Source organism: Populus trichocarpa, chromosome 1 (assembly GCF_000002775.5).
Source record: "Populus trichocarpa isolate Nisqually-1 chromosome 1, P.trichocarpa_v4.1, whole genome shotgun sequence".
Lineage (NCBI taxonomy): Eukaryota > Viridiplantae > Streptophyta > Magnoliopsida > Malpighiales > Salicaceae > Populus > Populus trichocarpa.
The window spans coordinates 49,252,144-49,268,972 of NC_037285.2; the positions used below are offsets into that span (position 1 = coordinate 49,252,144).

The window sequence follows — 16,829 nt, forward strand, 5'->3', positions numbered from 1 at the left end:
TCCAATTCACTGTTGGAAGCATTTGGGAACGCATAAACTGTCAAAAACAACAGTTCAAGGTGAATTTTAGATGCTCTATCTACGTTCTACTTTCTTCTAAAAATTTGTGTTAAACTTACAGTAAAACAAAAAAGGGTGGTCAATCAGTCGATTTGGAAAGTTTATTGAGATACAACTTGATAAGCATGGGAAGATCTCTGGTGCTGCTGCAGTTCGTACTTACCTTCTTGAAAGATCACGCGTTTGCCAAGTCTCTGACCCGGAGAGAAACTGCCATTGTTTTTACATGCTCTGCGCAGCACCACCAGAGGTGATTTCCTGACAACCATGCAAGCATTGTGGACCTCGCCCTTCAGACAAAAAGCTATCTGACTGATGTTCCCTTTCAGGATGTCAAGAGTTACAGGTTAGGGCACCCAAGAGCTTTCCACTATTTGCACCAGACATCAAATTACTTTTTGTTTAGACTGCACATTTGTGTTGCTTTAGCTTTGGTGTCAACTGCCACATTAGCTTAATCTTGTATCCCTTTTATCTGCGTTGAGTTGGAAATGGTTTTTCCTCCATGATTCCTTTCTGCAGTGTCCAGATTACTCCGTTGCGGGTTACGAAATGGACTTTGCTGAACTATACAGGAATTTGCCTTATGAAGATAGAAATATAAAATAAACATATTTTTAGAACAATTTTAAATGAATTTTTATACTTCAAAACAAAAGATATGAAAAACATGTCTTTTTTTTATCTTTACAGTCTCCATTATTTCTGGGTCGAGACAAAATGCCATTGCTTGCAGATACTATAAATCCTTGAAAGAGGTAAAGTTGGAATAATCATGCATATTTTTTGTGTATAGGAATAGGAAAGATACCAAGACAGGAAAAATTCTCCAACTTACTTTTTGAGAAATAGGCAAATTTTTAACCTGCCCCCCAAAATTTCGTCATTGCCCACCAAAACAAGCGTTTACAGAGGAGCTCGACCTCTCTCTCTATATAGCATACAGTGACACATATTTGGTGTACCCTAGCTAGTGAAGGGGCGTGTCAATGGATGCCACCACCGTTGCTCTCTGGGTTGAAAGATTTGCTTTCTGTCTCTTACTGTGCAGTGCTAACACTGGAAGCTGTGGTCTTGTTATCTTGGTACTATCTAATTTCTTATGCTATAAGTGTGCCATGATTGAAAAAGCTAACACGGTAAGGTTGAAGCCCCACAGAAGCCTAAAAAATTCTGATTCAAGGGTTAGTTCTCTTTCCAAGGAAACATGATTGTCTAATATTTCTCTCTTATATGTATGTATGTATGTATGTATGTATCCCTTTACTAACAATTTACTTTCACTAGACCAACGTAGAGCAATCTGATGGAAAGAATGCACTTGATCAGGATGAAGGAGAGGATTCAATCATGAAATCTGCACTTTTTGAAATATTGAGGAAGGCTACAAGTGAAGAAAACATTCCATATTGGGATGGAATATTGGTGAACAAATTGGAAGATGAGTTCGAGAAATACCGAGCACTTCGTGAAGAAGAGCTGAGAAAAGCAAAAGAAACATGTGAAGACGAATTCAGGGAGAAACTGAAAATCATGGAGGAAAGATTGCAGGCCAAGTATGATGACGATAGACGCAAGTGGGAGAAAGAGAGGAGGTTTCTGAAGGAAAAATATGAGATGATGCGATGGACATAGGCAGGACATTACAGGAATTTCTTGCCTAAGTTTACACAATATTTTCTTCTTGCTCCAGCAAAAAAGCTGCATGATGGCAGACTGAATATTTTCCCTAGACATAAATATTAATTGAAGCATTAATTCCTTTTGCAAGCAAAGTTATTGTTGTTCTGTAGAACTCAAATTGGAGTTCACTGCTCGAATCTTCATGAGGCAAAACATAGATTTGCTGTCATGACTAGCTAGTTTCTTTTTGGTAGATAAAGGGGCAGAAAGTTGCATGCAACATTGTGAGAAACTACTAAAAAAATTAAGTTAATTTATGACGGGTCGATTAAAATAAAATCTGATAAATAATCTATTTATATTTTTTTAATTTATATGTCAAAACAACAATGTTTTGTTTTTTATTTTTAAAGAAATCGTTTTAACATGTCCAATTCATTACTTGACCTCTGATAAATACTCGGGTTGGATTTAATAACCATGTTGTGAACTATAAGCACATTATTTTACTTAATTATTTGAGACAAGATTATCAAATTATAGTGATAAGTAAAAAAATAAAACAATGTCAACTTCTCGTTTAGTTCTCTCTCACAATCCATTTATATCCTTTCCTCGTTAGAAACCTCTGCATAAGTTCTGTGTTCTTCAACGATGTCTTCCACTTCAATCTCCACTTCTCTTCGCATATTGACCACAAAATTCCCAAGATCTCTTCACTCAACAAAAACCTTAATTTTCTCCTTAGAACCCACGAATCTTTCCTTCTTTATTTTCTCAAAACCTATTTCTTTCCAAAAAATCCCAACAAAGATTCAACCTTTACTTGCATCACCATCAAGCTCTATGTCTTTGCAACCAATTGACGAACTCCCTCCAAAGCTTCAAGAGATCATCAAGCTTTTTCAATCGGTTCAAGAACCCAAAGCTAAGTATGAGCAGTTACTTTTTTATGGAAAGAATTTGAAACCACTTGACAGTGAGTTTAAAACTAGGGAGAATAAAGTTGAAGGTTGTGTTTCTCAAGTTTGGGTTAGGGCTTATTTGGATTTTGAGAAGAATGTTGTCTTTGAAGCTGATTCTGATTCTGTTTTAACTAAGGGTCTTGCTGCTTTGCTTGTTCAAGGGCTTTCGGGCCGGCCGGTTGAGGAGGTTTTGAGGGTTTCTCCCGATTTTGTTGTGTCTCTTGGGTTGCAGCAGAGCTTGACACCTTCTAGGAATAATGGGTTTTTGAATATGTTGAAGTTGATGCAAAAGAAAACACTTGAATTGTATATGGAAGCTGAAAAGGGAAGTGGGGCTGTTGAAAGCTCGAAGCTTCGTGATGGTAGTGGTGAGAATGAGGGAAAAATTGAAAATTTGGGCTCCAATGGTGATGTTGGTGTTGAAAGTTCTGGTGACAATTCGGTCAAAGGCTTGAGTTTTGATGCGAAAATTGATGGTGGTGAGGGTTTGGGACCGGAGGGGAGTGAAAAGGGATCGAATTCGAAGGCTTTAGGGAGTAGGGGAATAAGGGTTAGGGAGAAATTGGAGAGGGAGCTAAGTCCTGTTGAATTGGAAGTAGAGGATATTTCATATCAGCATGCTGGGCATGCTGGTGTGAGAGGGAGTAATGGGGAGACACATTTCAATGTGAAAGTTGTTTCTAAGGAGTTTGACGGGAAGAGCTTAGTGAAGAGGCATAGGCTGATTTATAATTTGTTGCAAGACGAGTTGCAGAGTGGATTACATGCATTGTCTATTGTAGCGAAGACGCTGGATGAAGTTGATGGGAGCTGAAGAGGGGATGAAAATAGAGGTTAATTTTTCTTCTTTCATTTGATTGTATAGCTGAGTTCCAAATATTGTTTCTAGCTTTAAGTTGTTAAAGACAATGTGTTTAGTCAGAAAGTAAAATTGTACTAATAATGATCTTGGAGATGTTTAAATCAGTTGCATATTTTTTAAATCTTGAATGAATTTTGTTTACATGAGTTAATTTTGTAATCCTTTCACCACTGCTGCTGCTAATTCCATTGAATGTGAGTTTCAATTGTTCATACTTGCTTTTAGATATTGTTAATTTACTAACTGGGAGATCAGCGTAGGAAATGTCTAGAGGTCCTTCTATGATAAGCGCTGTCAATAAATTTGTGTGAAATGCTTTGAATTCACAGAAGTTATCTGAATTCCTACACTCAAGGTGCCGAGAAACTTCAAATTAGATAATAAGCTACTTTAGTTTAGCTGATTAAAGGTGGTTCTAGCACATTTGTTTAATCGAAGCATGTGTCTGAATATCAAAATTCTCAATTTTATCCACACTGTGTGCTTTATCCTTTCCTTTTACATAATTTAAGGTATTAATTTGACTGGACATTTTTTATGCTAGTTCACTTCATATGTTAGCTCATTGAAAACCTAGGTGGCGGAAGTACCAAAATGAAATATTGTCTGTGTTTACTGAGCTTAAGGTTTCAAAATAACATATTTATGGCCTTAGACAATTACAACCTCGAAGAATTCTGTTCGATCCATAGCACAAAATTTTTCAGACCATGTCTTATTATATATATAAAAAATCTATTTAGACATCAATCTGAACAAACCAGGAAAAGAAAAGTTAAAAATCTCTTCTTCTTCATCTCTTTGTTTTGCAACTTCGGGCAACGATAACACCAGTGGGTGGGCCAGTCATCTCTATCTCACACCTTCCATGTAACCAGTATGAATAATGGAGCAGACCCAGGTTAGATCTCACTTTAAAAGTTACTCTCATGTTGTAGTGGACCTTGTTACTCTGCACCTGCTTTTGAAGTTCAAAAGCAAGATTCTGGGGCAAATAGACCAAGCTTGATATGATTTGAACTGATTCCAATCTTGTTTCCCGACTTCTTTGTGTGAAAGGCTGAAGAGCTTGAGTTCCTATAAGTCTATCCGAAAAGTAGAGCTCTATATCCACATACTCGAATCTCACATCAATTTTCTGATTTGGGTTGGAGAAGTCTGCGAGGAAGGTAAGATCCCCATTGAAATACTCTGGTGAATCGAAGTATATGCTGCTTAGATTTGCGTTTGGTATGTCGAACACTGGATTTCTTGGTTTAATGACAAGGTAGATAATCAAAGTTGCTATTCCAAAGAAGATGAGAACAAGGCTGAATATGAGGCAGAGGATTGCACCACACCATATAACTGGGTTGGTACGGCGAGGTCGAGGATGTTTGAATATTGGCGGCTTGCTTAATTTCTTGCTGTCAGAATTTGATGTCTCTGCCGAAGAACTTTGTTGATTTCTGGCTTGCTTTGATATGACTATCTGATTGAGAGAGACTGGAAAGCCTTGCTTTTCTGGTTGTGGAGATGGTTCTGCGGGCAGCGGGGAGGGTGGTGGAGGAGGGAGTGGAAGCATCTCTAAGTGTTTGTAAGGAAAAAAAACCTCTAAAACAAGTTTTGTTGGAGATTAAAATTGTTGTTTCTTTAAATATAACGGGGTGTGGAATAAGTAAAGTAGGAAAAAGAAGGTTTGATTCAGGGTAGTGGGCCTACATGTTGTTTTTAAGAATGGCAAAAGGATGTGCATATGGATTTAAAGTTGGAAATCACAGATTTTGTGTTTGAATATGCACACTGCTGTATAAGAAATTGCTAAAGAAATGGTCCTGCGGCTTATGTTTGTTAACTCTCTTCCAGTACTTTAGTGTTTTGGACCTTTAAGTTACAAATCCAATGGCTATGATTTGGTTATATACAATTTAAGATGGTAATGGAATATGATATCAGCCCTGGACAAGTAAGTTCAACTGCGTTAAGAAAACATTGAGTGGAAAGTTAAAGGTTTAATGCTGTGATCCGCCTACGATAATGAAACCAGTATAAAGAAAACTTAGCATCCTCAAAGGTGGACCTGCAGTGGTAACTGGTATCTTGATAGTGCTGATTGCCGTAGTTATTTGCATGTGATGATTACTTTGGGGAAGATTTGAAAACTTATTACATTCCAGGATTTGCTTCCAAAAGTGGATTTTGCTCATCTGCCCTTTCATTAGTGTCGGCCATAAGCCCATGGCCAATGTGCTGTTTTCTGATGCATTAGCCATGGCCTAAGTAACAAAGTGGACTTGTAACAGGGAAGCAGCTTGCGGTGCTCCTCCTATAGAAATTTTGAGTCATATCAGTGATCATTGATTCATGTCTCTGTAGCAGAAGCAAGTCTCCTTATATATATATATATATATATATATAAAAGGTAAATTACGTGGGAAAAGTATTTTAGGTCTCACAAAATAGTTGTGAATTATCAGTGTTTTTTTTATATTGGTTTTTTTTTTTATTATGATTTTTTTTTAAAATTATTTTTGTTGATTTTATTTTTTAATATTAAGATGGATGAGAATTTAATTGTGTAATTTTTTTCTTTTTATTTTGTCTTTCTATGATGTTAGCGTGGTTTGCATGTTTGTCAAGGTAATCCAGGTTGCTCCAGTTTATAGATTTGGTGAGTTTTTTTTAATTGAACTTGATTTTTTTATAATTTTTTTTTCTCATATTGTTAAAAAAAATAGTTTTAGAGAAAAAGCATATTATTAAACTTTATGAAGTAACAAAAATTAAAGGATGTTGGGGAAACCACTGTTCACCCAACACCCATTGCACTGTGAATTACAATAGCAATGCATATTGTTTTGCTATCTTTTTCTTTCTGTTTTTTTTTTGATGATTTTTTTTCAAATTTATTTTTGTCGATTTTATCTTTTAAAATTGAGATTGTTAAGAATTTAGCTTTGTAATTTGCTTCTTTTTATTTTTTCTTTATATGAGGTTAGTGTGGTTTACAAGTTTACCAAGGTAACTCAGGTTGCCTCGGTTTATGAATTTGGTGGGTTTTTTTTTAATTGAACTTAACTTTTTTATTGTTTATTTTTTCTCATATAGTTTTAAAAATAGTTTTAGAGAAAAGTCATATTATTAAACTTTATAAAGTAACAAAAATTAAAGGGTGTGAGAAAATAATTATTCACTCACACACATTTCACTGCAAATGACAATAGCAACCCATAATGTTTTGATTTCTTTCTTTTTTCTTTATGTTTTTGAATTTTTGTCATAATTGTTTTTCAAATTTGTTTTTGTCAATTTCATCTTTTAATATTGAGATAATTGATAATTTGGCTTCATAATTTGTTTATTTTTATTTTACTTTTCTATAAGATTAACGTGGATTAATTGAGAATTCATTTTCATAATTAAAGTTTAATTCTTAAACGTTTTGCCTTTTATGAGGTTATCGTAATCTAAAAAAATCTCAGTATTAGGTTTGTGTTTAATTTCGCATTCATCTATTTTTGTTATTATGTAGTTAAATAAAAAATAGATTAAAAAAAATATAATCTAGTGAAGTCCAGAAGCTAGTTCACAGGTTTGGCGTGCTAGCTTGGCTTACTCGATTTACATGTTTGATAAGTTTACCTTCCGATATGATATGTTTTGTTTTTTAATTGTTTTTAATTTATTAATTTTTTATTTCATCATTTAATATTAGATTGGTTGAGAAATAAACTACATTATTGATTTTTATTTGCTTTCTAGGGATAATTGTCTCAAATAAATGTCTATTTTTAGGTGGTGTTCAATTTTATGAACATATGTTTTTATCATATAATTAAATAAAAAAATTTATAAAAAAAGTTATTAAACCTAATAGAGTCCATGACCCGGGTCGCGAAGGGGCGAGGTCGATCATTATTTCAATATTTTTTTAAAAAAATTATAAATCTTGAATTTTTTTTTAAAAGGTAAGTCATGTTTTTATCGATTATCAAGATTGTATTTGGACCTACGAAATCAATCAATTTAAATCGAGTTAGTTCTCACATGGTTTAATTAAAAACTTGAGTTAGATAAAGAATTGAATAGAAAGGTTTTAAAATTAACCTATTTGATTAGGTTTAATAACATTATTAAAAATTTCTTCATGTTTTTAATATAATTTTTTAAAAATAATCTAACCCGCGGTCAACATGAGTCAATATACCCGAGAATGGTTGACAATTCATTGCCAGTTAACCTCTACTAAAGTTGGACTGCATTGACAATTCATCCTCTGGCCTTTATGAAGATCATACACTGAAGACTTCTTCAAATTCTGTCTCTCTCGTTACGAAAGAGAGTACAATAATGGCCGACAAAAAGACATTGAAACAAATTGACATTGGAAAAGGAGAAGAGAAGGACAAAACCGGCGAGACTCATCATCAAATCATCAAATACAAACTTTACCAGGTTTGTCTAATGTCCTTCTGCTGCACAACGAACCAAGTCATAATGCCAGAAAGACAAGGGAAAGTTGATAAATATTACGTGAAAAAAAGGGAAAGAAAAAGAAAGAAAAGACAAAACACAGGCTGTTTGGAATCAATTTTTTATGCTAAAATTGAAATCAATTGATAGGATGAATTGAATTCTCTTTTATACAACTATAATTTCAAATCATTTTGTTTTATATTCTACCCTCTTGCATATCATCTTCTTCATTAATTATTCTCTTCCTCTCCCTAGAAATCCCATTACCATATGATGAGTCAAATATTTGGTTAAAATTTTTATAAATAGAAAAATCTTAAAAAATAAAATGAATTTGACAAATATGTTAGACCTAAAAAACTAGTAGGTAGTATGAGTCTAATAAATATATCAAACTCAATGAACTTGGACTTGGTAGTTAGTCAAGTCTAAAGTAGCGTGGATCTGACAAACATGTCAGACCCAAAATGCCAAACCCAAGGTACCCGGCGTGTGACAAACATGTCAGATCCAATGAACTTGAACTTGATAATAAGTCAAGTCCAAATTAGCATGGGTCTGTGGCAAACATGTCAGACCTAGAGCGCCAAGCCCAGGATAGCAGGGGTCTAACAAACATACCAAACCCAAAGCATTTGGGTTTGGTAGTTAGTCAAGCTCAAAAAAATATGAGTTTGACAAACATATCAAACCCAAAGCATTTAGATTCAACTATTACCAAGTTCTAAGGTTATATGTCTAATCCTAGATAATCTCCTAAAATAAAATTATGGAAGACATGATAAACTGTTATGTCTTTCCATCTAGAATAATCATTTATATTAATGTAATGATTTTTCTATACTCATAGATATATACAAAGTCTGAAAACAACAAGGTCTAGGGGGTATAAATACCCCCTGCAACATCCACGTAAGGGTTTAGAACTTTTTATCTCTTAAGGTAAATTCATATAGATTTCATAGCATTAACCCACTTAAAACTTAAGAACATGCTCTTTTAAGTCATTTATTATCTTAAGAAATTTATTGTATTTTTCATAAATATACTGACTTTATAATTTGAGGGTCTTTAAAACCTCATGATTAGGACTGTTTTTGTAGGCACTCAAGCTTTTACCATAATCTTGGAGTTCTTTAGACTAAAGAGAAGAAATCCAATTACTTGAATATATTGATTAACTATTATCTCAAATACTAAATAACTCATTATTTACATATCTTGGATGTAAGGACATCATCAGTGGCCCCGTCTGTGGGGAATACTTACAAAAAGTCATAAATAACTTTATTGTTTAATTATTTTTCCCTAATTATCATTATCAATGATAGATAATCATGACACTCCTGGAATATAACAAGTTACCAATATCCCTGCCACAACAAATACTCCAACTCCCGTACAACCAATCCTTCAATAACTTATGACGCAGATACAACTCCTTACATAGGCAATGCTGAGAAATTAATAAGCGAGAGAAAATACATGAGTGATGATTGAAGAGCCCCTATTAGAGATTATTTGTAGACATGAGAGCTACCTTTAAATAGAAATAAAGTCATTCACTTACAGGACAAGCATCAGGGTATTGCATGATTGACAACGTTTTATATAGAAGATCTACCTCAGCTCCGTGACTAAAATGTTTGTCCCTACAAGAGAGCTCTTATGTTTTACAAGAAATATATGAAGGCATATATAGCCTATATACAGGCTCTAGGGCTCTTATAGCTCAAGCAACATAGGAATGATTTTATTGGCCAATCATACTCCAAGATGCCACGAGCCTAGTGAAGAGATGTGATAAGTGTCAAAGATTTACTTTAGTTCCCCGACAACCATCTATAGAAATAACCACTATAACTTCCCTTTGGTTGTTTGCATAATAAGGAATGGATATCTTAGGTCCATTTCCTAAGGCCATATGCAAGAGACAATTTATCCTAGTGATCGTGAACTATTTTACTAAGTGGGTTTAAACAGAAGCTTTAGCAGAGATAACTATCAACAAAGTGCTTTCATTTTTTCTAGAAGAATATCATATGTTTCTTTGGGCTCCCTAAAGTCTTGATCACAGACAATGAAACATAGTTTGATAATTATAAGATGAGAGAACATTACCATAAGTTTCATATTTAACATTGTTTCTCCTTAGTATTGCATCTTTAGACGAATGGTCAAGTTGAGTTGACTAACATAATTTTGCTTAATGGACTTAAGAAAAAGATAAAAGAAACTAAGTCAGAATGGGCAGAATTGTTGAATGAAATTTTATGGGCCTACAAAACAACCCAAAAAACATTTACTAGTGAAACATCATTCCTTCTCATATATGGGACAAAAGATATGATCCAAATTGAAATCGGATGTCCAAGCCACCAAGTAGTTAACTATATCTCAGAAGGCAATGAACAAGGTCTTAGGACCAATCTTGATTTCCTAGAAAAATCTCATTTACTGTCTGCAATTAGAAATGAAGCCTATAGGCTCAGAACTACCTAGTATCACAATGTCAAGGTCAAGAATAAAAGATTCAACTTTAGAGACTTGATACTCAGAAAGCTAGATGTTACTGGCAACAGAGCGAGTATCGACAAACTAGCTCCAAAATGGTATAGTTCCTTCAAAGTTAAGTCTGAGCTCCCATCTGCGTACTTCAAAATTGTTAACATGATACTACTCAATGGCCTTCTCTATAACCCTTCTCTTCTCATCCCATATATTCTTGGAGTGAACGTACATCATAAAGGTCTAAACAACAAAAGAGATAAGGTAAGTTATCCTTCAAAATAACATAATAAAATGGAAAAAGAAAAAAAATTATAGTTTGATATCTTACCTAAAAAGCCATATATCTAGTAATGGCCAAATGATAATGGAAGCCTGGGTTAATCAATCCTTCCACATCAAAAGGAAATATGATGAATTTTTCCAATGTCTATATCACAACCAACCCACCAAGTCCCCGTGTGGACCTACCTTGGAGAATGGTCTCTATTATCCTCCTCTTTTCCTCGCTTAGAGTGGGGAAACAGATAGGGGCGTGGTCCAATTTAAGATTAGAGAAGATATTCTCCACCCTAAAGGGTAGAGGAGCTTGACTGGACTTATAGGAGCATGAACGTTATATGAAGAAGGAACAATCTCCACATCAGAATCTAAAAGGTTGGAGACTCTCCTTCTTTTCCATTAGAAAGCGGCCTCCAGAATGACCAAAGTTGGTGTTAGGACCCTAGGGCCCTCCAATAAGGGAGAACGAGACTCTTTACTGCCTTTTGACACACCTCATCAGCAGGAAGGCTAGTTATAGGGGTGTCTTCAAGGATATCCTCAACTTGAACTGTGACAATCTCCTCAATGTTTATTTGAATGGAAAACTTAACCCTTCATCTTTATATCAATGGTTAACTGTCTTTAGAAGAGGAGCTGCTATTAAGAAAAAGGGTGTAAACACGTGACTAGGCATAGAAAGGGTAAACCCACTGAATTCAGATATAACGGTCTCAGAAAAAGACTCTGGACAAAGAAATAGTCAGGGAATAAAAGGTATTAAAATAAAAAAAAACATATGAAAACAAGATTACCTATAACACCATATAGCTTTTTAGCCATACAATTGATGTTGAGATTACCTGTAACACCATATAACCCTTTAACCATACAACTGATATCATATTCAGTATAAAGGTTGTTCAACCTACCAAGGGATTAATGTTACTAATCATGGTATAATAGTGTCTAAATACCCTGACTATAGGCTCCACATTCAAAATCCTCAGTAATTTCAAATAAGGATAGAAATGATCAGACCAGATAGGTGCAAAGAGTTTGGCTGCTTTCCTAGTCATTGAAACACAAGTTGGAGACATATTGATGGTCAATTCATTAAGATGAATATGAGTAGGATTGAGGTTGTAATACCTCAAAACATCATTTACAAATTCCTGTAAAGAAAACAAGTATCCAAACTCGTATAAATATAGGGGTTAGTAGTGATAATATCACCCCTACCATATTTTCTAGTGACCTAAGAAATATGATCACTAGTTTCAAGAACTATCATTGTGTAATCTCCTGGCGAACTAACATTGGCTAGGGTTACTTGGTCCCAAGTTACCAAACTTCATGTGTTATCCACATGAATCCTAGGCAACCTCAGTTGTCCTTTCAGGTTTGAAACCTCCTAAGGAACATCCTCATCTTTTCCTTCAGTAGAAAAAGGTTGAGCATTGTCCCTCTCAGATTTAGGGCCAGTCTTTATGGCCGGAGATCTTCGACGAGTGATTTCAGTTTCATATATGAAATTAAAATCACTTTCAGGAGATATGTTTCCTTTAATTTTTCTTGAAGTCATAACGATATAGGGAAGAAAAGATTGAAATAGGTTTTACGTAAACACAAAGAAAGAAAATCTAGTTTACCTAGCCAAAGAAACCCTCTCTGCTGTAAACTTGCTCTCTTCTTATGAAAAATTAAAAATTCCTAAGACAGGGAATACTGGAAAAAAGGTTTAGCAAAAGTAATAGAAGGGAGGAAAGATATGAAAGAAAGATAGATGACACCTCATATATAACCCAAGAGGGCCAAAAGCCTGCAATATTTATTGTGCGTTGTCAAGTGGTCTTCCCAAAATATTTTCTGCTTCCTTTTCCCATGAAAATCTTTTAGATAAATCAATAGTGCTTAAATGCCTCTTCCAAAAAAAAAAAAAAACAAGACGTGTACTGATCAATTGTCTCCCTAAAAATCTCTTAAGATGCAAGATTATGCATTAAACGTTTGGGGGGGGACTTGTGAGTCAAATATTTGGTTAAGATTCTGGCATAAAAAAACTTGGGCTTCAAAGTTAGCCAAGCTAAAGATAATATGAGTTTGACAAACATGTCAAATCTAAAGAACTTGGACTTGATGGTTAATTAAGTCTAAAATAACATGGATCTAACAGATATGTCAGACCCAAAGAACTTGAACTTTGTAGTCAACCAAGTCCAAGGTAGCATAGGTATGGCGAACATGCCAGACTTAATAAACTTGGACTTGATAGTCAATAAAATCCAAAGTAGTTTGGAAAATATACCAAGCCTAAATCACTTGAGGTTAGCAGTCAACCAAGCCCAAAGTAGCATGGGTCTGACACCAAAAACCTTGGGTCTGACAAACATGTTAGACTTAAAGAACTTGGACTTGGCAGTAAGCCAAGTCCAAGGTATCACGAGTTTGACAAACATGTTAGACCAGCCAAGCTTAAGGAAACATGAGTTTGACAAACATACCAAATCCAAAGCATTTGGATTCAACCATTGCCTAGTTCTAAGGCTATATGTCTGATCCTATATGATCTCCTAAAATAAAAGTATTGAAGACATGATAAACCATCATGCCTCTCCATCTGGAATAATAATTCATATTGATGTAATGATTTTCTATATTCATAGGTGTATGCCATGTCTTTTAAGGGACCTATCATGCTCACTGTCTCATTAATGATATGTATAAGTTATTTATCTCTCATTAATGCCAGCGAAAATAGAGGACTTTCCAGTTGTTCCTTTCTCTGAAAACAACAAAGTTCAAAAGATATAAATATCCCCTGAATGATCCAGGTAAGGGTTCAAAACTTTTTATCTCTTAAGATAAATTCATATAGATTTGAGAGCAAAAATAAAGTTTTGTTTTTAAAAAAACTATAAACTGGTTTTTTTATAACTAAAATTTCAAGAACAAATTTTATTGAAATTTATGTAAAATAGTGTAGGTTGATTTTCCAACTAAATTTTATACTGGTCGTCACACTAGTAAGCGCTTGAAGTCTATCTAAATTCCATTTTTCAAGTTGTTTTAGGGGTCCACTAGTCCATTGGCCCGTGCTTCATCGCGGGTCAAACTAATTTTTTAAAATGCAAAAAGAATTTTAAGAGCACGAAGAATTTTTTGGTTGTGTTATTAAACCTAACTTAATGGGTCAATCTTGAAACCTTGCAACCCATTTGCCTAAATCAAGTTTTTAACTAAATCGTGTAGGATCTAACCCGAATTAAATTGATTGATTTCATAGGTCCAAATGCAATCTTGATAGCTGGTAAAAACATGGCTTGCCTTTTAAAAAACTTCAAGATGACAATTGTTTTAAAAAAATATAGAGACAATGACAAATTGAATCGATCTTAGTTCCTCAGTAACCCGTGCCATGGACTTCATTGAGTTTAATAATTTTTTATAAACTATTTTTTAATTATATGATCAAAATAAATGGTCACAAAATTGAGCACCAATCTAAAAATAAAAACTTGTTTTAGATAGTGATAACCCTATAGAAAGTAAACAAAAATAAATCATGCAGTTTATATTACAACGAATTCAATATTAAATGATAAAATTGAGAAGAAAAATTAAAAATAATTAAATGAAAAAAAAATATTCGGCCAATAGGTGAACTCGTCAAACTTATGAACCGAGTAACCCAGGCTAGTACGCCAAACTTGTGAATCGGGTTTTAGACTTTAGTGAGATTATAATTTGTTTTTTTTTTTCAAAACTATTTTTTATTTAACTATATGATTTAAAAAATACAAGATTACAAAATCAAACACCAACTCACTACTGAGATTTTAAAAAAATAATACAAAAAGAAAAAAGAGTTAAACTCATTAGATCTTCGAACTAAGTCAACCATCCAAACCTATGAACATGTTCATGGATCACATAAAGTTTAATAAATGACTTTTCTCTGAAACTATTTTTTTACAATATGAGAAAAAATAGACGAGAAAAAAAAATCAAGTTCAATAATAATAAAAAAAGATACCCTAACAAACCCATTTTGGCTTCAAGATATTTAATATTGCGATATGAGTCATTTACGTGGTTGTTTTTAATGAATTTATTTATTAAAATCTATTTGAAATAGAAATCGACACACACATAAGATTTATTGAATAAAATAAAAAGAAAAAACATAGTATACAAGACTGCATATATTAAAAAGATATTTTTAAAGCATCTCCCTAGAATAGTCTTATATTTTCTCTTTCTAAAAAGATACTTATTTAAGTATTGAACAGTCCCTACCTCCACCAAAGAGAACATTTTGCAAGTACTAATCACAAGCCACCTTGACCTACCAAGCACCAAGTATATGTTATCAAACACCTTGGCTAGGAAGAATAGTTGAGATTGCTAGGACCAATTGACTAACTAATTATCCAACTTGGAACCCTATGCTACTTGGATTTTTTGGGACTTCATCAGAATTCATAAAGTGAAGTGAATATTCTAACTTCGTATTTCCCCCATTCTTGTATCGATCAACAAACCTTATATCATAGGGTGAATGCATGTTATCTGCCTATCTAAAAGGGTGTAACTAAAGACGAACAACTACATTTGGATGGAGAGATGTGTACGAGGTTTGTAGCTCCTTCCACAGGAGATGGACCAAACTAAAACCTTTCTCTTTGCTTTTCCAAGAATATCATAAACCAATTAGCAAACTCTATTGGCCAAGTCATGAAATTCAAGAAGCAACTCCTTTAAAATTTTTAAAAATACTTTATTTTTCTATAAAATATTAAGATTCTCTCATATTTTTTTTTTTATGCAGTTATTAATTTAAGTATCAGAAAGTCTTTTATTTTATTGTTTTTCAGGCATATTTGTTAAGCCCATCATCAACCAGTAAACTCAAACACAAAGCCCACATTAAGCTTCTTGGGTCAGGACTGCGAAAAACTTTTTTTCTACATGAAGTCATTTCATTACTTCATCAACATGAAATGTATAGCTAAATGACAATTTTATGTTAACTTTCTCTATTTCAAAGTAGAAAAAGAAGTGTTCAAGATTCCTTAATTAATTCTTGAATATTGATCCAGTCAAGTAATTCTGAGTGATACGTAATGATGATGGATAAATGATGTTGAAGTTCTACCTATGCAACGATAAGCAAGACCAAATTCAACAATCATAAAAAAAAATAAAAAAAATTAGACTTTGTAATTCTTATTGGGCCACCTCATGCATTAGATCCATTAAGAGATCAAGACCGAAGACTCAATAGAAACCACATGTGAAGTTCTTTGAAAATGGCAGCTACCGAAAATTCAACCCATCTTGTATAGTTGCTTTAAAGCCAGGCCCCAGGCCCCTCTCGCCCAACAGCAATCTTTACTCCCCATTTTAACTTACTAAGGCTATCTTTGGAATGTGTTCCAAATGTTATTTCACGGGGAAAAAAAAAAATTTAAATCGTTTTGATATGTTGGTATTAAAAATAATTTTGTTAAATAAAAAAATATTATTTTAATATATTTATAAAAAAAAAACACTTTAAAAAACAACCACTACAACACTCCTGAACATTCTGTATATCTTCTTTAAAATTTGTGATGATAGCCACACTTGCATTTTCAAATAAACACTTAACCTTACAATTTGTGAAGGGTACATAAAAAGTTGCTTTTATATTAATAATCTTTTGTCTTTGCTTCGGTAATATTTCTCAAAATTACATATGAATTGGGATATAGTTGTAGTAATTGTTTTTTAATTTTTTATATTTAAAAATATATTAAAATATTTTTTAAAAAAATATCTTTAACATCAACATATCAAAACAATCTAAAAATATTTAAAAAATATTTAAAATAAAAAATTTTAAAATTTTTAAAAATTCTATTTCAAACATTATCTAACCAAAACAGACGCTAGTTTCTAGCAAAGATGATATTTCTGCGATATCATATTTGTTTGTATTCACTAGCTACAAGATATAGTTTACTTTTTTACTATTATATATTAATATTTTCTAGTTTTAAAATTTAAAAGTAAATATTATAATGTATAACAAATATTAGATATTAATATTT

The 16,829-nt window shown here is 33.3% G+C and overlaps 2 protein-coding genes across 2 annotated transcripts; one reads left to right on the forward strand and one right to left on the reverse strand.

The window, feature by feature from the left end:
* The first annotated feature begins 2,224 nt into the window (after positions 1–2,224).
* Positions 2,225–3,656, forward strand: LOC7457649 (sufE-like protein 1, chloroplastic/mitochondrial). The gene has a single exon (XM_002299022.4). It carries the CDS (start codon positions 2,338–2,340, stop codon positions 3,460–3,462), a length of 1,125 nt encoding a protein of 374 aa, XP_002299058.2. The 5' UTR covers positions 2,225–2,337; the 3' UTR covers positions 3,463–3,656.
* A 441-nt stretch (positions 3,657–4,097) lies between these two features.
* Positions 4,098–5,373, reverse strand: LOC7457650 (NDR1/HIN1-like protein 3). The gene has a single exon (XM_024598648.2). It carries the CDS (start codon positions 5,072–5,074, stop codon positions 4,304–4,306), a length of 771 nt encoding a protein of 256 aa, XP_024454416.1. The 5' UTR covers positions 5,075–5,373; the 3' UTR covers positions 4,098–4,303.
* Positions 5,374–16,829: the final 11,456 nt, after the last annotated feature.

Excerpts from the sequence above, each read along its gene's own strand:
- LOC7457649 (XM_002299022.4), top strand. The coding sequence starts at position 2,338 with ATGTCTTCCACTTCAATCTCCACTTCTCTTCGCATATTGACCACAAAA.
- LOC7457650 (XM_024598648.2), bottom strand. The coding sequence starts at position 5,074 with ATGCTTCCACTCCCTCCTCCACCACCCTCCCCGCTGCCCGCAGAACCA.